This window comes from Drosophila teissieri, chromosome X (genome assembly GCF_016746235.2).
Source record: "Drosophila teissieri strain GT53w chromosome X, Prin_Dtei_1.1, whole genome shotgun sequence".
Lineage (NCBI taxonomy): Eukaryota > Metazoa > Arthropoda > Insecta > Diptera > Drosophilidae > Drosophila > Drosophila teissieri.
Window position 1 is genome coordinate 232,902 of NC_053034.1, and position 21,694 is coordinate 254,595.

At 40.8% G+C, this 21,694-nt stretch overlaps 2 protein-coding genes across 4 annotated transcripts in view; one reads left to right on the forward strand and one right to left on the reverse strand.

Moving 5' to 3' along the window:
- The window catches only part of LOC122623371, a 145,198-nt gene that overhangs the window by 55,676 nt on the left and 67,828 nt on the right, over positions 1-21,694 (reverse strand). The gene's annotated exons all lie outside the window — the stretch shown is intronic.
- Positions 649-20,966, forward strand: LOC122624004 (achaete-scute complex protein T4). Its single transcript, XM_043803420.1, has 2 exons — positions 649-711; positions 19,926-20,966. Exons 1-2 carry the CDS (start codon positions 649-651, stop codon positions 20,964-20,966), a joined length of 1,104 nt encoding a protein of 367 aa, XP_043659355.1.

Sequence of the window (21,694 nt, forward strand, 5' to 3'; positions counted from 1 at the left end):
TTAGTGGCTAAAATAATGCCTAAACAACGTTAGTCGAATGTGCAGTGCTGGAATAAAGGGTCCTTACACCGGTGGTAATCATGGCCTAACAAGGATCCTTTTCACGCTTCTGCGGTCCAAGATCAAAGAATTTCAAGCACCTGATCCGCCACATAAGGTGCTAAATGGGGCGTACTAATGGGATCAATGCAGCGCGATTCAAAATCAATTTACGACAAAGAGGAGAAGAGAGTGGAATTACCGCGATCGAACAAAGGAATGTATTAGAGAGCCGCAGGATAGCTGGAAAGGCTCATTGAGAACCACTCAATTGGATAATTGTGAATAATGACTTGAGATCACAAATGTTGACTTGCGCAATAAATGATAACAATTAAAATGTCAGTGCTTAAAAGGACTTGTCGGCCAAATTGGGTCCTTAACGAATGAAAACTAAATGGGAAACTATTTTTGAAAAAATATCATGAACTTGTATATGAGTGTTTAATTGCGAAAACTACTATAGCATGCTAAAGCCGATACACTTTCCTTTAAATTCATCAATTTTAATGGGAATCAAATGCACTTATTTAGCAAGCCATTGCAATCCGCTCACTTGTCACCCGGCAGCTCAACAGCTTTTTGGTTTGTTCAGATCGACTTGTCACCATGGCGCGCACTGTCAGTAAGCGGATTCTGTCACGGATTAATGTCGATCACTCCGGCAATCTTGTAAGCCGCCCGCTTTCGGAGGCACCAACAAGCAACTGGACACGATCACCACCCAGAATAGGTGCTTTTTTTTTAAGTGCGATTCACTACAAAAAAAAAGCTTAAATGGTAATATTTTTATTTTTGAATATTATGACTGTATTGTTTATTTCTTTTGGAGATTGAGAATATTGGAAAGATATATTTTTAAAACCTCTTAGGTTTGAAAACCTTATTATTTTATGGTGCCCTGTTCAAGAATCCGGAGGTGCGAGATCGTTCAACGCCTCTTTCCAAACAAATTGCAGTTTGCCGTTTATTGGGCGAGGGTGGGGTCGGTCGCGTTGGCGGCTTGGTTCGTTAGCACACTTGCGGTTGTTGGCAGGATAACAAGGACTTGCCACTAAAACCCGAAAAATTGAAATCGAAGCACTGACAACCTGGCGAACGAAAAAAAAAACACAAAATAAACTAACCGACGCCAAAGGCGGCGTACAACAAAGGAGAAGGCCACAGAACTCGCAGCACTTGTTAGCTCTCGGAATTTGAAAATGCAACATAATTGCGCTGATTATGAGCCACCATAAAATGCCATTAACAAGGCATCATCTCGGCCTTCCGAGAACGCGGTCCTTTATCCAACCGACCCCGCGACCTAAGGTCCACCCTTTCGCGATGCAGGGAGAAAGTGAATTGTGATCACAGCAGGCGTTTTTGTTTAATATTGTTTACAAAACGTTTGACTCGCTGGCGGCCACAACTAGGACTCGGACTAATCTCAGGTTCAAATCTGGTGTGTTTAACCAATTTGCTGCTAGACCTCACTTTTAGGGGGCGTGTGATTATTTTAACCATAATAGTTCTATTCGGACTAACTCTAACCAAATAGAGCAATAAATTTAGAAGTGTTGACGTTGATTTAGTTTTTGGAGGAGTGTCCAGTGCCCAGTGCTGTGTGCCCAGAATCTAGAATGTAGCGCCTGAAAATGTATGATTTAATTATTGTTTTGGTCAGCTCCCGCTGAGTTTTAAACGCTCTAATGACCAAGTGGTAAAATGTTTAAATGGCTAAACGGCTAAACGGTCAAGTTGCCAGATCTCGAGTATAAGTCGCAGTCAGTGCAGCGGATGCATAAATCGATATGAAAATCACCAATTATCTTATGCAATACAGCGACAGGCTCAGCGAGGGAGGAGGCCATATACTCGTACACAGCAGACTTACAAACATTGACAACTTGTCGCGGTTCGAAGAACCGCATCGAAACGGAACGGAATGAATCGAAGAATCGCAGGCATGATGATATACAATAATCGTCCAGCGGCAGCGATCAGTGCATTGCGCTGAACGGGCAACTAACCAGAAGAAAAACGAGTTTAAATACATTAATTTTGAGAAAATAGGTGATTAAAGAATGCTCTTTCAAGTTAGCGTGTAAAAAAAGTGTATAAAAGGAACCAAATATATTAAGAATAGGTATAAAAATTGGTGTCACCGTGTTAACATTTTTATAGATAACTCATATTAGCATATTTATAGTATTTTAAGAACAAAATATGTTTAATGGAAACAACCCACATTATTACGTAATACTATTATCCATCGATTTCCTAAATTTAATTAAATGGGTCCGATTAGTTTATTATTTTCGCCAGGTTTCAGCAATGTGCGAGAAGTGTCATCGACCATACCCTATAAAGTCTAGAGCAGCTCGGATTTGATTTGGCTGGTCAGTGATGCAAATGGTTGTGGCAGAACGATAACCGATGTCCACCAATACTTAGCCTCACAGAAAAGACGATGAGGCTCTGCCACAAAAGCCCGTTAGTAAGGAGGAGGACGATGACGATGATGATGATGATGCTCGATAGCCGGTCAGCGATCTGTCTGGAGTCCCACAGGACTGGACTGGGGAGCGGGGACTGGCAACTAAAGACTGGACAGAGGAGGTTCAAGATCTGTGTGCATTTCCCTCTCAAATATACAATGGTATAATAAATTGAATGACATTCATAAATAAACAATATATAGCAGACTTGGTCCTCTCAATTCTCCTACATTGCTGCCTTCTTCGCTGCGTAGCGTTTAATGAAGACATTAAAAGTGCTACATCGCTTCTTTTCTCACTGTCTTGTCTTGTGAATTGGGGGAGACATGGAATGGTTTCGTTCCTCTTTTTTTTTTTTTGAATTTTGTCTTTGAGTATTACATGAGGAAAAAATCTAAGCCCCAAGAGCCTTGGCATCATCATTACCAACAATAACAAAAGCAAGTGCGCCCACCCATATGAGCCAGGGGAACATACATAACGTATGTAGCAAGAGGAACAGAACAGAACAGAACCCAATACCAACCGGTAGCCAAGTTAATCCAGTTTGCCGGGTGACGGGGTCCATTATCCCAGGGACTAAGCCAAACTGATGTCTCATTTAACTAAGCAGCGGGACACCAATAACAAAATCAGCAACCTGGCAAAAAATAAAAACTTTTCAGCCAAAATGCAATCATAATAAATGCGGTTGCTGCCTGGGTGGTGACGACATCCACAACACAGCTACACGGAAAAGAATCAAAAAAATAAGCACGCTCCATTGTATGATTATAAGTAGAACACAGCTTGATATGTGAAATACTATATAAGCTAAGCTTTTAACTCTTTTTAAATTTCATGAAAATAGCTGCCTTTTTTTTTTTTTTTAGATTTTTAAGACTTTCTAATGAAAAAAAAAATATTAAGTGTAATGCCAAACTATCCAATTTGGGGGGACTCCTATAAATGAATCAACGTAAGTATCTACTTGTGTTGCAAATACCAATTCAAACTGCATCTCTATTTCTTTCCGTGCTGCAGACTGCATATCCAGAAGACTAAAAACAGAAGACCCTGCGGACAGCAGCCAAGGAACTCGGGCCCAATGTCTGCTCCATTTGACTACATGCTGGTTGTATTAACATATGTTTATAAGCCCAGAGGATCGAGTTTTCGAGATTGAGATTGGGTTTTTGCCATGCAATCTTGATGAACTTAATTGACAACTTTTCGTCAGCGCTCTGTATGCGAATTATGATTGCTTTTATGCTAAATCGAAAAAAGAATGAATCGAAAAAATTGACTTTTGTCGAAGAAAAACCCCTTTTGTGTTAGCTGAAAGCATCGAATTAGTGGTTCAAACTTAAAGGGGGCAATCTTGCGTACTGGGCTCTTAACTCTTTTGTAGCAATTATTCAGTTGTTACCGTTGCCGTTTATTTTTCCAGGATTATTTTTCTTTTGATACATGCCAAATGTATGCATAGACCTTCACTTTAACTAGTGATCGCCTTAGGCTTCAGCGTGACACGCCCTAGCATAGTACATTTCAAAATCGGATGAGTCAGCAGGGGTGACGAAGTCAAATATGCAGGACATACTACTAAACCAACCAAGGTAATCCAATTTGGTTCAAATGCAATTGCTAACTAGATCGACAAAGTTCCAAATTGTTTGCCCTAAACTGCTTTTCACACGCCTTTGACTCAAGAATTCTAATTACCTTTGACAAATACGTCAAAGACAGAAATACCGAAGTCGAAGGTCTGGGGCGATTTCTTTTGCGCGTCCGCCCACATAGCCGACTTCAATGGCTTTGAGTGGTCCGAAATATGAGGACAATGAGCCAGGACACAAAGGATACAAAGCCGCTTGACAAGAGGAGATACAAAGTCATAAGTGTTTTTCTCTGGGTATTGTGGCTCACGCCTGAGGCTAGCCAAAAAGTTGACCAGCTGGCAACTGGGATATTTTGAATTGGACAGCTCCTGGAATTCGGCAGGCCGAATGAAAAACAAAAGTGTAATTACCTTTGTACCGAATATATGGGAGGCGTGGTGCAGTAGTCGCCGACTGCCAAAGCCAGTGAAAGCCGCAGCGCCACACGGTGACAGTGGTCCCAGAACGAGGAAAAAGTGGTATGCCATGATCTGAAGTTAACTTGATTGAAATGCAACGTTTTTATGTATGACCTATTTTAGCACATAACAACTTATATTATACTTAGTTCTTATGATAAATAATAATAAATTGCCTTCTATATGGGTTTTTTATTTTGGTGAAGGTTCATAGACTTTTGGCATATTTTATACCCACTGTATTGTGTGATTTGTGATGAATGTGCGATGGGTTGGCCGGAACCCAAAACGAAATCACATTAAAAGAATTATGCATTTTCTCACGCTGCGCAGCATCTTGAGTCTCGTATTTTAAACTGTCGCTCGCAGCAAGTCGCAATTAAACAAATTTCGCAGGCAATACGAGAGACGTAAAAATAAGAACAGGGAGCCACTAAAAGTTCTGCATTTTGGAAGCGATTTGCAGAATTATTTAATTGTCGGTGCAAACGACTTAATTATTTTGGCTGCCATCCCAGAATGCCTTGCGGTCATTTGGTTCCCTTATTCTGTTGATACTACTTTGAGTGTTGTTAAATTTTAAAGTTCTTTATTCTGCGGCTATGGATTTGTGGACTGACTTTTGTGGTCAAGGTTTTAGGTTTCCAACAAACTCGCCCAACAAACTGCACACTGTTTTGCATGCAAACAAATCCGTAGACGTAGACACGCACATATCCTGGCAGTCGGACCAGAAACGATCTGACCTGCAAAGTAAAACCCCCTGGAAAATTTAACCATCATTGTGTTTTCTTGTTTTCCCAGCATCCGTTTTTCCTGGTAAGCCGGTTTTGAAATTTTGCCGACAACTCACATACAGGGGATATGGATGGAGGACCATCCACAGGCCAACCAAAACCTGAAACAGATCGTAATGAAAATCTCACGCCTAAGAACATTGTTTAAGCTGCATTTAGTTGCGGCTTAGCCGCCAGGATTTCTGGCTTAATCTTAGCGGCAATCTCTAAGGAAATTTGCATCATTTGCGGCTGCGCGTATTACAAATCTCAAAGATCCCAAGCGGATCAGACCACCAAGACACCACCAAGGCACCACCAGCAGACGCATAAAACCGCCTTGGCTTACGTCTTCGAATCACCTGGGCGATTATGACAAATGCACCTCGACATGGTACGTTCCACAAAACAGGGCCAACAAGCGACAACATTGTATGGAGCTTTAACGGCCAGCTGAATTAAGTCTTCCAATCTGAATTTAAATATATTTATATGCAGATATATTTATAGTGTTTATTTTAATAACTTTTAAGCAATACTGTCTTTCCTCTATAAATGAGTAAAAAAAAGTTTGTGGCGGTGTTCCTAATTCAGTCTTGCCATTTCTTCCCCATCAACTTTTTTGCCATCGGGATATTGTAACCAACGGAATCCACTGATTAACCCCCTAACGCCCTATCCAATTGTTAGCACTGCTTCTGTCCCGAATTCAGATTCAAATTTCTAATCGGCGCAAGCTGCAAAAATCGCTGCACATGTCGGGGCGTTCTCGTCAACTTGATTTTGATTCAGTTTTCCTGATCCCGCTGATATATAGTTCCTGCTCAATCGGATACGACTGCTCTTATGTCACTGGGTTAAGGGTTCGTATTTATTTTGCGTGCGTATCAAGACTGCAGATGCATTTTGATTTTGTCTGTCACACCCATTCTTTTACACTTGAAGAATACATTCTAAACTGTATAGGCCTTCATGAAATCACCTAAAATATTTGAATTCCATATTTTTTAAGGATTCCAAACTTAGTTTGATCTTTCTGTTTAGAGTGTGGAAGTTACGCAAAAAACACATTTTTTACCATAGAACATAGCTGATTTGTAGACATCAAAAACAAATATACCGAAATAGTTTCAGGTGTATCCCAGCCATGGGTTTTATACCCTTTTATGTCAGCGAGCAGCTGACGTTCTGCCTAGTGTAAATTAATATTTTTTTCATGTTCGTAGGCTGAGTGTTCCTTCAACATACCTATGGGCAACTGTGTATTTTAAGACGCCTTATCACTCGAGACAGGCACACGCGTTGTATATGGCACGTCTTCCTGTTGCAGTTGCAGCTTGTCCAGGACACGCGTGTGTGTCCTTGGCTACCTCACGGAAACGAGCCCAAAATACCGCAGGGAGAGATACAAATACTCGAATTCGTGTTTGTCTATTTGTTTGCACATCCTTGCTCTAGTCCGCATGTGTTTGCTCAGCTTTCCTCGATGGAACATATCAATCTGCAGTGAAACTTGGTGGGGATGTAGCTAAGGAAATTTGAGTCAAAATATCTGTCATAAATGGATAAAACAATGATCTGAAGTATTTTATAGCGTAGGCATATGAGCAATACGTTTTTCTATATTATTTTTAATTTCTCAAAGAATCTAAATCCCTTTTAATCTACGTCTAAATGGTATAATTACCCACACGTTATCTTCAATCGATTGGTATCGGTCAGATAATAAACTTCAATATGCACAGAAAGAAAAATATATGTATGATGTTGCACTTATGCCAAAGTTCCTGAGAAGCAAAAATTATTTCTGTGCTTTTCATCGATTAATTTACTTATTGCGAAAATTTCCAGTTCCAGTTTTAGTTCGAAGATTCCTGATCAATGAAAATCGGCAGCTTACAACCTGTCATTATGCGCACGAATAGCGACCTCGATTGAGCCACAATAATTGATTAATAATATTTTGTTAAAGAGCTTTGTCTTCCGTCCACCAAGGCACTCATTTTCCATGTGCAAAATTAATTAATGCGTAAAAATGTGCATTAAAATCAATAAAATCATAAATAAGTATTTACGACGATCGATCTTGGAACTGCATATCAAAACCCAGAAGAACTCGATCCGCCCGCCAATTACTTACCAATCAAACAAGCTTGACAACAATTGCCATTGAATGAAAGCGCGGTGGCCGCCTAATTGGCAACAGCAATGTGTCCTTGCGCTTGACAAATTCCATTGGGTCCGAGACAAAATAGCAATAGCAGACTGGTAGAGTAGCAAAATAGCAAAGTAGCAAAGTAGCAAAGCAGCAAAGGAGCAAAGGAGCCAGCCGACAAAAGCGATGAAATGCTTTTGTTCTCGACCGCAGATGGGTGGGACCGACAAGTGTTTAATCGTTGCTAATTATACCAACTAGACGGAGTCGCAGATGGGGTAGCGATCGTATAAGTCGCAGTCAGGACACTGAGCAAATAGTTGCAAAGTAGAAGAATTCACTAGGATTGAAATGATGGGTGTGCAATTTTAAACAAATATACATTGAAGATTGGCTTCACATGTAAAATAAATTAGTAAATTTACAACTTAATCCGTAGAGAGTGCATAGTATTGACTTTATTTGTTTTCGAAAAGTAATTTCTCGTAACTACGGCTAAAACACCATTTTTTGCAGTGTGGAGTCTGCGCGTGTCAATGTCAGTGAAGTGGACCAGAGCTGGCCTGGCTGGAATGTCAAGCGTCAATTTAATTATGCGAACAATACAAATTGCAGCGTCTGCGGCAAAATGATTATGTCGCCGGTCGCCGGTCGCTTGGCAAGCGGCCAACAAATTACCGCAGCCCAACGGTAATGGTCACATCGGTCTGATAAGGAAGCACCCAAGCAATAATAAAAAAAAAAATTCAAAAAAAAAAATATATAGCTATAAGGCTTACAAATCCTAGCAGGCCAAAACAAACCAACAGTTGGCGGAGCGACAAATTAACACATAAATTCTAGAACATCGCAGCAATGGCTCTCCAGCCATCCGGCTATCCAATTAATAATATGTTAGTAAAATGGCACGATGACAACGCCAGATACACGTAATGCATGACGCATACACATGTGTATAAACCAAAGTGAGCTCAAATCCGCTGAGGTTGTTCAGATCAAGATCTGGCGACTCGTCGGTCGGCTCAGCGATCATTGATCATCGTCTGTAGTTGGGGAAACGGTTTGGGTTTGCCCGTGGAGTATCGGAGGTGCAAGGCTTTGGCGGCAAGTCTTGCAATCACGATCAACCTGCTGCCACGATCAGTTATTCCCCGCTGCTTCGGCTCACAGAATGTGATTCGAAAATTTAATTTTAATTAAATTGTTGAATGCTTAAGCTGCCGCGCAAAAGTTGCCATTTAGTTGGAATCCTCACTTATTCGGGTGTTACTTCATTTAGGGGCCCTTACAACAATCGAGTCCACATTTTATGATAACATCAATGCAACAACAGCAACAACGGTTTATTAAAGTGTCCTGGGTTGCAAAACATTTCGCTCTTAAAATAACATTTTAATAAGCTGTAAACAATTTTTGGAACACTCAGTGGGACAACGTATGTCAAGATTATACAGAGTATAATCATTTAATCATTTTGATTTAATATTCCTGAGACTTTGTATGAAATACTATTTAAAATATTCAACAAATGTGACAGCATAGGACTGACGTTATAGATCATAGTAGATCCTTCTGGACTCTTTCACACATAAAAGTAGCCCCAAACCTCAAAATCCTTTGCACTTTGTTGCCGCCCGAAAACAAGTGGATGTCAGACGAATGAAAACGACTATTATCGAAGGGACCATCAAAGGATATCGGAGGACACAGAGATAAACAAAAGGTGGGCCCCATCAAAGTCCGTTGCACATACAACAACAAACAAACAATGCATCGAAACAGCAGCAACACTCGAATGTGGCACTTGTAGCTTGATTGACTTATCAAAGGGAGCCAAGCCAAGAACCAGAGCCAAAAAGAGGAGTAGTTGTTGAAATGAAGTGTTGACAAGTGGCAAGTCGAAGGAATGTGTGCCGTGCTTGAATCAATGAGTCGAGTGATGACAGCTGAGGAGGATCGCAGGTGGGAAAAGGAATTGCGAGTTGCATGAATGAGTGAGTGAGCTTCACCGCTACGTGTTGCATGCACCGCAGCCCCATATGGAATTGAGTTTTCAGCGTCTGAATTATGTGCACGCATTGTGCGCACGTCATGACAGCCAACTGCTAACCAGAAGCGCAGCCCGAAGCAAGCCAGCAAGCAAGCCAGCAAGCTACCAACATGCACATTCAGATTCAGATTTCAGAGTTCCAGCACTTGTGCAACAACGCTTCACAGTTTCGAATGAAATTTACAACAAGTGCAGCAGCAGGCAGAAATGCTAAGGAGACACGGGACTTCGACATGGAGATGGAGTAACCGACCTGAAAAGTTGGGAAAATTGCACAGCGAAAAATGCCCCCTGAGAAGGGTCTCTTCAAGGGCCAGTTTCCTAAAAAACTTGTAAACAATTGCTTAATATCACCAAGCTATATTCTATATTCGGGTCAATCCAGTAGTCGTTGTATTAAATACAATTCAGGAACTCAAAAATTGTGTCAGTTATCTTGAATTCATTGAAAACTTTGAACTAGAAAGTATTAATAATGTCATAAATACACGGTTTTCTTGCATTCAGTTACTTATTTGCGAAGATTGCGGCTTGACAATGTAATTTTAAGAGCCCGATCTTTATAATTTGTAGTGGAGTTGGTGGCATATTTTTTCGGTGTGTAAATCAGAAGTTGAATACGTTGTCGCTTGGTGATTTATGATGTGCTTCAAAAAGATTCAGAGTCAGCACACCAAGTGCTGGGTGAAAACAGCAGCCTCAACGGCAACATTAATTTCGACATCAAGTAAAATGGCATTGATCGACTAAAAAGCTATGTTGTGACAAGAGACCCATAAAGGCACCTTCCCGTACCTTCCTTTTTACTCTTTTTTCTCATTTTCTCATTTTCATTTCACCAACGCTGTTTTCTTAATTAATACGTAGAGTGCAGTCATGTAAAAGCTGAAAAGCTGGCGATCTGAACCCGACTGATTGAACTTCATTTCAATTACATAACTCAATCAATTTGTAAGTCTGCAAAAGGGATTCCGGCGCTCTTTTTTGCTATGCCTACAAGCACTGCGTACAATTAACGTAAACCAACTGATGTATAAATAAAATGGACTAGAAGCTGCACTTCATTAACCCCTTCTGCAATGCGTTTAAAATCTATCATGCCGACGTGGACTTCCACTGGCAAAACGCACTGTACTCCTGCATCAATTTTTCGGCAATCACTTAATCTGTAAAGTAGCAAAAACAGGCTAAACTGATCGCTTTTAAATGATTTTGGCTGCCGCTGCGACGGCGGCGATAAACGAATTTATTGCAACAACGCAGACTATAATTGGATCGAGCGGATCGGATATGTCAAGAGATCGAAGGAACGGAAGATCGCAAGATCTGGAAGATCTGGACGATCTGGAAGATCATGAGCCCGCGATCGATCGGATCCTTAAATTTTATTATTGCTGCTTCGCTTCGTTGGTGTGCCTGCTGCTGCCCGTTTTGTATTTAATTTTTTTTGGATATTGCCGTTGGTGATCCCATTGTTTCACTACATGACAACAGAGCCATAACAATAAGCGAGCGAGGCGATTGAAATTAAGATGCTCTGCAAAGTGGCCACCACCGGAGATCGGGAACTCATTCAGAATACAAACTTTCGGCGTGCAGTATATCACGTTCTTTATTAGCAGGCCGATGGAACAAAAGCCCCTGCTAAAACTTGTAATCGATTAAATTGGCTCACATTCGGTGTTTCGTAAATTAGTGCGGAGTCAGAGATATTGTCAATCGGGAAAAAAATGAAAATGAAAACAACATAATTACGATCAGTCGACGTTAGCGGGGACTATCAATACGGGTCGATAGAAGCACTTTTCGAACGAAAATAACGACAAGTGCGCGATGCCATGGCGATGATCAATAATAAATGAGTTCACTTTGCTCGATGGTCAAATCATCGATGGGCAAATATTTAATGAAACCCATAAACTGACACTCGCACTCGCCTCCTCTTTGGAGGCCTGCCGATCTGATCGAATCGAATCGCCAAAAGCAATCGACGACAAGCGGTGCATATAAAATTCATCAAAACGTTATTAAAATGTTCGCAAAAGGTACAAAGTTATAAATTTTAAATACAAATACAGGGGTGAGAATCGATCAGCGGGGATCGATAATCTCCAGACCCTGGCATACTTCTGCTAACGCTAATTTAAATGGCGATCGACGAACGGTGTTTTCGCCGGAATAAGCCCGCCACATAATTTGCATATCAGCTTAATGTAAGAGCAGGATCTGCACTTTGTAAGGACCGGCGTTATCGCGTCGGCGATCATGTCATGAGGACAAAACTGCATAAATGCCGGGCACTCTGGATGCCCAGACTTGGCTTGTTGGTATTGGAGTTTGGGGTCTTTAAGGGGGAAGATCCAGTTTTTTCCCTAGATGCCACAGGCTGACACTTTAATTTTCAATTACAACAAATTGCCTATAATGTCTATGCTTATCGCCCCGAAGTGTGCGCCCTGTCGTTCTAAAAAATGCTGCCTAATTGCGGTCTAATGACAGCTTCTTTGTCCCCATCAGTTTGAATGGCAGAAGGAAATAAAAAGCACAAAAATTCAACCGCTCTTATCGAAATCCATGCAATTTAAAATCAATTCATCAAAATCAAAAGTTACAATTGATTTTTGGTGGCGTTTCCCTATGAGTCTCTTTCGCCCTGAATTTTCTTGCTCCTCCGAGACCAGAGTCCAGGATCCATAAATAAATGTAGATTAGTCCCCGCGTGTGCAGCACATCCGGCCCAATCCGGTGCAGCCTCATCAAAATGTGCAAAAAATAAGGATGGGGAGGCGGAGGTCCTAAGCTGAAGAAAACTCAGACAGACGATCGGCAGTCGACAATCGAGTGTGCCCTATAATAATGAAATGGCACAGGGAGCATTGCCTACAGGCAGAGAAAAAATATAACGAAGCAGAGGAAGTAAATACGTAGGGGATCTTATAAGATTCTTCAATCGCTATTTCTCGAATGAAATAAAACAAGCACCATGTAAGATATCAGTGCTGCGGTTCCAGCTAATCAGCCACCATTTTTAGTTGACCCCGATTGCATTTCTTATTGAAACGGCTGTATGCACACGTTTCTTTCTGCCAGTGCAGCTTCCAGTTTCTAGTCTACAGTTTGCTGCATTGATCGGGCGTCTCCGCCGGTGATCGATGTGGAAATAATTTTAAAATATACGGTCGTGTCCTGTAAATGATCGCCCTGTTTCTGAGCCGCAGAACGGGAGAGTGAAACACTCAAGTGCTTAGCTACCTATTTCAATGGTCAAAAGGGGCTCTGTTTTGAAGATGTTGTCATTAGGTTGCCGGTTAAGTAATTTGGCACGTACAGGCACAGAAACCATTAAGCTCCGTGGTCGTTCTGATCTCTTCGGAAGAAGAAGTTGGGAGCTTCAAACAAATAAGTAATAAAGGAAATGTTCTCAATTTTTTCACACCTTTTCCGAGACTGATGCCTGCGGCGCTACCGATCCGTAGATGGAATCCGCGAATTCAGCTCCAAACTCGAACTACCCATAGGAGGCAAACGCCTCCGCATGAAAGTGGATCCCGCGTGACCCTACGTTAATCCAATTTAGGCTTATAAATTATGACCACGAATACACAAATAACAAATCGCTTTATTAACCAAGGCAAACATTTATCGCAAAAAGTATAAATATTTGTTATTGCACCAAGCAATTCCCCATCGTAGCCCTATCCTGAATCCCCAATCCCCATTCCCCAAAATCCAAAACCGAACGCTAAGGGAAGCCTTGAGTCGAGTGCTCCGACTATCAGATACCCATTACTCAATTCATGTTTGGGGAAAACGAGATCGGTCGCCAATTAATCGTCCGCGGTCGTTAGAGTGGGCTCGACTAACATAAACTGATGCATAGGCAAAGAAAAATTCTGCATGCCTAATACTGCCTTAATCGTCGATCTGAAAATAAAACACATATACCCTTTAACGATACTACTAACGGCTATAACGAGTTGCAAAGCACAGGAAGGAACCGCATCATGGTGTGGCGATGACAATCAGCAGCCAAACGCAGGGAAACGAATACCCATCCTCGGCAACGGTGTGGGGTGGATGATGTACAGTATTGTACCCAATAGTGAATTTGAATGGCCACTCAAGATATTTATACTGCCATTTTTGCAAAATGTGTTACAATTTTTGGTTTTAAATTTTATTATGTTTACAATGCTGAATGTATTATGGGCAGTTTTATTAAACATGAAAAGGAGGTTGTTTAAAACTTAAACTTCAATTTAAAACAGGATTAATTCTTGAAACTTTAGCAAACAAATTGAATTTGTTTTCTCAGTTCCCAATTGGCCTCAACGGCAAAAATGAAGCTGCAGCTCCCTAATTTTATACGCAAGAACAGCAATGGCAGATATATCACCAGACTCCAGAACGATCAGCACACGCAACTTGAACTGGAGCTGTGCTGAAAATCGTCTTGAGAAGTGGAAACACTGAAAATGCCTAATCAGAAACAATTGTGTTAGTGCAAGGCAGGATCTGCAGACCGCATAAACTTTGCGAAGGTGTTGAAAGTATCTGCAGTGTTTTTTCAAGGCCGTCGGGCATGAAAAATCCATATCCATAATTTGCCGTATAATAATTCTTTTGCAAATGTTTTGTGCAATTTCAACAGTACAAATTTCAAGAATTTCGCGAACAAACTCCGCATCTTCCCCGCTATTGGTATGACGGTATTGTTGATTGATGGCTCCAGAGATCCAAGGATCCTGGGGAACTTGGTAGGGGGCATCTCATTAAAATGAAAACCCATTGCCATGTCAACTTCGTTTTGTGCATTACGTCAACGAGCGTAACGATTTAATTTCTTGGCAATCAAACGCACCAGACACCCATCGATGAGATTTTGAATTCGAAAATGCGCTGCAAAAATAGGGGGCGTACTTTCGCAATTTAAAACTGTTCTACATACTTTGCTTTTTTATATGGACAAATCTTTATTACGTTTGCCTAATGGAGTCTATTGAAGAGTCTATTATTTTAGAATATTATACTAATGCACCCAAAATTCAAGATTGAAAGATAATGTAAAATTATTTAGTTTTCAAAATTCACCATCAAATTTTCATTATGTGCGTAAAGACAACATGTCACTCCCTTTTTCCGCAGTGCATTGACCAGACAGCGCCTGAAGTTTTTGCTGCCACTTTTGGGGCAACGGAGTAAATCACCTGGACTTTGACATCTTGTGACAAAAGTTCGTTTGCTTCCATTTGGATCGAAGAAGGTTTTTATGGGTCTACCCGCTTTAAAATTTATAATGTGTGGTCGTTGAATAATTTGAAGCCACCTAAATTGGTGCATGTCTAGATTTTAATGGTTTAATTGGACTGCTGAATATTAAGTTTCCGAGAGCGCAGGAATCGTAAAGTATAAACGCGATGGCGAAAAGCCTAGGCCCTAAAATACTAGAAAGAAACCCAAGGTTAATCCATTTACTTGGCGCCAGATTCAGTCGTCGCAAATGCAGCTTGCCCAAGGGTAATTTCGATTCTGGTAGGCGTGAAATTCATAGAAATTAACTTGGGTTTGCCCTTCGACAAACGACGGCTCTTTCCCTCTTTTTAGCGTCTGAGGTGCAAATTGGTTCGCACCTTTTTAGCCGACCGTCTGCTTTTTTTTTTTTTTTTGCAACATTTGGAAATCGATCTGTGGACCAGTTCGAAAATCGTTTGTGGACGTAGTTAGGCGAGTGATTAATGAGTTTTTAAGAGGCTCAGGCGAGAACTTTAATTGGAACATGGTGCTGCGTAAATCAGCTTAAAACTGGCACTAATAGGATGCCAGTTTCCTCCATTGAGAAATGCAATATCGCCGTCATTCGTTATTCCTCTTTTGTTTACTTCCCACCTGTACTTGTCTTGTGGCTCTTCACACCTTTCGAGAATTTTGCGAAGGATTAGCACAATTAAGAGGCCTTGAGGTGCCTAATTTGGCTCTAATAGCGCTGCTGATTGATGATACCTACGCACTAGTTGTGCACTCTTTTTAATGCAAAAAACGAGATCTTTTGGTCATCACATACCATACCATTTGCTTCATTTAAATATTTTCGCAACTAAGAATATCATTTTTAAAACACAAAATATAGAAGTCAAGTTAAATAGGTGTCGGAAAAAGTTGAGCAAGTCAGGGTTTCGGAGCGGCAATAAAGTAAATGGAGCAGATCATCTGCGACATTGTTACAACATTTTATGCGTTTTTAAATTAAACGTTATATGCACTAGTCTCGAATTAAACTGCGATGAACGGCCCGCAGCTCGCGAAAGCGTAGCACAAAAAAATTGATTAAAGTTAACTGAGGCCCAACTGTGTGGGCCATAAATATGCCGACCAAATGGCTTCTTTTACATTGGGATATGTTGTGGGGATGTTGTCAGGATGTGGAAGCACACCATGGGAGAACTTCAAGCACTTTATTTTAAAACTCGCGGGAACGCTTTATTCTATACTTTTTAACTTTTATAGCTTCGGAGATCTAGAACGTTATTTTACTCTACCACTGAACTGTTACGTTTTTTTTATCTTTCAACACAGCTTTTATTTTTGCATGTTTCATTTATTTTTTTGTTTATATATATATATACATATGTATATATGTATATATACCCATCTATCTTTTTTATTCGACCTCAAACGGAGTACACCGAAGAGCAGATGTTTTCATGTTGACCGCATCTAATGGTGCGTGCTACTGCCTTTTTGTTGAGCGCCCTCTCATTCCCTCCGGATCGTTGTATGATCATGATTATCATTATTCCAGGGTTCATGATCATCCAGTTTGAGACCGCAAAAAGACGAGACTGAGAAACGTGGCAAAGTGAAATATTTATTCGAAACCTGGACAAAATACAATCCTTTGCCAATAATGATGGTTTTCGCCTATCGATCTTCGACTGATCTCTTACAAATGAACATAGAAATTAAAAAAAAAACTATTTTTAACAGCAACAGCTGGAAATTGGGCTTTAAATTTCCTTCTCTATGCAACGGTTATAGCCAAGTCAAACTATTTCACACCCCAATTGTCAGTTCCAGCAGGGAAGCCAAATGCGAAAGGCACACGATCCAACATCTTTGTTAGCATGACGAACTGGAGCTGAACTTTCGGGTCGAACAAAGTTCAATGCGCCGTGGCCGCGGTATCTGTATCTTAGCATCTTTACCCATATCGGTCTTCTGTATCTTTGGTAGTGACTTTGACTTCGGCTCCCCTATTTTGTGGCGTTGAGGCACCGAAAATGCATGTCGGTGCAGAAAAAAGCAACCCCTAACAAATGAGCGTGTTTTCATTTTATTTGTGCCCTGTGCTGCGCACGGTTATTTTTCAGCTGCACCAGCACCAGAAAAGGAATGGTGGAAATCGATGTATAAAGTTGGTTGTCTAAGCCCGTATGCCTGCTAGCCTGCTAGCCTGCTACATTTGTTCTTCTATACTCTCCAGTGTTTTTTCCTCCGCGATCCAATTCGTTCGAATAAATACACCTGCCACGCGTCGCTATGGTCCAGATATCCAACGAGTCTTAAGGGCAAGGAGGGTGCGACTCCTGCGCATGCTCCTGCATTTAATTAAATTATTAACTACGAAAATGACTGAGCTGAAAGAAGAGGGAGAGGGAGAGATACAGCTACGTTTCATCAACAGCACAACGCAAAAAAAAAGATCATCAGAACCAGGATTTACTTTTATATTTAAATGTTGGATAATAAATAAGGTTAAAAACATTTACTTAGAATGCATATATTTAAATTTCAGAAAGTTCACTATATAGAACTATTTTTTTGGTCCTAAAACTTTTAAATAATATTTTTACGTGTAGAAATGAACGCGACAACAAAAATATCTATATGCAAGTATGCATATACTTGTATCCCTCACTCTTTTTTCACTTTTTCTTTTTTCCGTCGATCTCCTGCTCTCTTCTGCAGGTCCTGGCTACGAAAACTCGTTTAAATTAACATTCAACATTCATTTTTGCATTTCAAGTTTCGTTGGAAAAACGCACGCGTCGCTCCACCGATTAGGATATATGTATATATCTATATATATGTATGTATGTACATATAGAATGGGTAGGTTATATATCCTGCATCGTCCCATCCTGCTCCCGCCCAATTAACGCAGAGGCCCCGCTCTTCATCTCGCTTGCACTTTCGAGTCCTTTCCATTTCCCGTTTTCGCGGTCCGGAACTATGCTTCATATCAAAGTAATTACGCATTTAAATCCTCCAAGCGTTGCACGTCTGGAAAAAGGATATAAACAAAGTGGCCCGAAAAAAAATGTTTACTGGTTGTCCGGACAACATCGAAATTACAGGTTACTTCTCTTTCTGGTGGTTTTTCTGCAGGACAAGTTTTTGGAGTTGAATAAGTCAGTCAAAAAAATCATCATCTAAAAAATGTGGAAATTATAAAGAATTAAATTATCTATGAACTATTTCCATTTTAAATTATAAACCAAAAAAATTAAACTCTAAAAAGATTCTTCCAAAGACATCAAAACCAACTGTGATTTTGAAGGCATGATAAACTGGAGCCAGGTAAAGTCCAATGATCAACGCATGAGTGGCTTTTACCTGTAAGCGGTGATCGGAATTTAACCTATGATCAATCAAAAGCACCGAAAACACGATTATACCGACCTTGCTACCTTGCTCTCCACTTCAACAATAAAGAGTCGCAAATACGCATTCCACTTCAGTTAAATGTCCGCACACACCATAGATCATCCAGTTCACAGAGTGGACTTTCTAATGACGACTTCAACCCCATTCTAGACATTTCACCAGCATTAAAAGGCTTCAATGGAATTTCGGGAAATGCGAAAATTTAAATAGAACGTTGTGCTGCCAAAATTTCTGCAACACTCGAGAACAATGTCGTGTTAATGATGGTAAAATAATGAAAACCAACTACCGATCCCAGCGTTACAATGCAAAAATAAAGTGTAGAGACTCCAAGCGAAGTTCAGCATGCAAAAAAGGTATTGGAAATGGTGAAAGGATTTTATTTATAGGAACAACACAGAGAAGCGCCGTTTGCTGGTCATGGTTGAAAAGGTTTTTGTTATCAGGATTTCGGGTTTCGCTTTGGCTTTGGTTTTGGTTTCGGATTCGGTTTTTGATTTTGGGACCCGGGAATCTACAATTTGCCAAATGGAAGTGAAGAAGTGCCACTGCTGATGATTTTGCAAAAGAAAAATGCTGGCAGAAACAAACGAAGGGAACGAGTTGAGGACAATAAAAATATTACACCTGGTCGCCGATTCGCCATCTTTTCACTCGCTCATCGATTGATGATCGTGACAAAATGAAGCGACTTTTGTGAACAGAGCGGAAGTTACAATTCACAGCCGCCGTTTAGCACGACACAGTGGTCAATGGCAAGTTGAAACAATCAGTTTACTACTTTAAAAAAGAGGTAGGAAACATAATGTAAAAGTACAAAAAATGCATCGCTAAAAAGCCGAATGTGTGAAAATTAAATCAACTCCAAAACTGCATTTTTTAAAAACAAATTAATATATTTATTTCAACAGCCCAGTAGATCTAAAAATAAAATAACAAAGAACCCCAGTTTTCACTGCAAACCGCCTTCCAAAACTTTTGTCACATCTCCTTGATTTACTTAACAAAAAGTAGTGATCCTTTTGATCATTTAATTGGAGAAATAAGTGAAATTGTTTGAACACCTCTAGAGAGCGTACTCCGAATGGCTAATAAGGAAGATCGCAGGATCTTCTGTAGATCTCTTGGATCCGTCCGGCGCTAATGAATAGAAGCGTGCGTGAGCTGCACATAAAATTGGCGATCGCGACTTTTGCTAAGTTAATTAACACAGAAATCAAATTGCTGGCGTGCCGTAGCAAAAAGAGCCCTCAGATCCCTTGATCGTTTTTTCGATAGTCGGGTTGATATTTTGAGTTTTAAATTTGAGTGCTTCTTTTGGATTGTTGAGTGAGAACAGTTTTCCTGGCGATTTTCAAGTACCTGCGAGAGAGTGAGAGGAGGGAGAGAGAGAGAGCGAGACTACCTGTGGCTCACTCACTTCAACTTCGCGTTCCCTACCTGGGCAGGTAGCTCTTGACACTAACGCTCTTTCTCTCATATTTCTCTCCGATTTTCTCGCCCGTTTCTCTGCCTGAGTGCAGAGCTGTTGAGCAGAGAGTTGCATAAAGGGTACATAACGTGAGGGTTTAGGACGAAGGGACTCATTCTTGTGTAAGGTGTCAAACGATCAAGTTCAAGCCTTCTACTCTCTGCATTTATTTTTTTCTGTTGATCGTTCTCCGGAAAATAAAAGAAAGCTCCGAATCTGTGTGTGTTTAAGAAAACAAATAATAATAGTACAACGAAAAGCATTATCATGTCATCGAGTGTGCTGTCCACAAACGATACGTTTCCAACGACCATCAATTCGGCAACGAAGATCTTTCGTTATCAGCACATAATGCCAGCGCCTAGTCCATTGCTACCCGTTGGCAATCAAAATCAACCCGGTGGCACAATGCCCATCAAGACTCGCAAGTATACACCGAGGGGTATGGCTTTGACCAGAAGCTCCGAATCCGTGTCATCTTTATCGCCTGGTTCCTCACCGGCTCCATACAATGTGGACCAATCCCAGTCGGTGCAAAGGCGCAATGCTCGAGAACGGAATCGTGTGAAGCAGGTGAACAACAGCTTCGCCAGATTGCGGCAACATATACCACAATCCATAATAACGGATTTGACAAAAGGTGGTGGTCGAGGACCTCACAAGAAGATCTCCAAAGTAGACACACTGCGCATTGCCGTCGAGTATATCCGAAGGCTTCAGGATCTGGTGGATGACCTAAATGGGGGCAGCAATATTGGTGCCACCAGCAATGCAGTCACCCAGCTGCAACTTTGTTTGGATGAGTCCAGCAGCCACAGTTCCAGCAGCAGTACTTGCAGTTCCTCAGGGCACAATTCCTACTACCAAAACACGATCACTGTCAGTCCTCTCCAGCAACAGCAGCAGTTACAAAGGCAGCAGTTCAATCACCAACCGCTGACAGCCCTCTCATTAAATACGAACTTGGTGGGCACATCTGTACCAGGTGGAGATGCAGGATGCGTATCCACCAGCAACAACCAGCAAACCTGCCACTCGCCAACCTCATCCTTCAACTCCAGCATGTCCTTCGACTCAGGCACCTACGAGGCAGTTCCCCAGCAAATATCCACCCACCTGGATCGTCTGGACCATCTAGATAACGAAGGACACTCGCACTCCCAGCTTCAGCTGAAGTTCGAACCCTACGAACATTTTCAATTGGACGAGGAGGACTGCACGCCCGACGACGAGGAGATTTTGGACTACATCTCTCTATGGCAGGAGCAGTGACTCAATCCTGAAAATTTCCCACCACGTCCTATTTTCTTCTAGTCAATGTTGAGTTGAACCAAGTGCCTCAAATTGTAAATAACACTAATACAAAAACAACATACCCAATTCCCAATTTTTTTTCTACTTTAAGCTATTTTTTTTACATTGTTAAGAACAAAGAGACCAGTTTCAAATCTATATGTTTATAAAATAATGATAGCATGGAAACAAACACATATTTTTTTTAATACAATATTATGTTAATTAGTTGTTGGTCGAAAAAAATAAAGCGAAAAATCATATTCAAAATCTTTTTATAAAAACGGGGTCCAGCTATTGATCAGGTTGGTAACACATCCGGGTAGTACTTGCATTTTAAATGCATTTAGCAGTAGTCCAAGGGACCATGTGAAGTCGTTATGTACAGCATGTCCATGTTGTTATACGATCACCAGTTAAGGCCTCTGGTTTATACGATCACTCGCATATCCGAAAATCGTTAATACTAATTATAAGTATCGCAAAACAGACTTTAGTTTTGCGGTCAATAGTTTCCTATTTCTTCAGGTAGCTTCTAGAAATGGAATTATCGCAGGTAAGATTAACGACCTCAGTGACACGTGCTACGAGGTTATCGTTGAAAATGGGATTATTTCCTAACTATGCTAGATGAATTCAGATCCAATTTTATACTGTTTGTGGCGAGGCCACAAATGCAAATATTTGCACCAATACTTATCTTTAGA

Excerpts from the sequence above, each read along its gene's own strand:
- LOC122624004 (XM_043803420.1), top strand. The coding sequence starts at position 649 with ATGGCGCGCACTGTCAGTAAGCGGATTCTGTCACGGATTAATGTCGAT. Across the intron at positions 712-19,925 it reads TCGATCACTCCGGCAATCTT|AAAACAAATAATAATAGTAC; the intron begins GTAAGCCGCCCG and ends TGTGTGTTTAAG.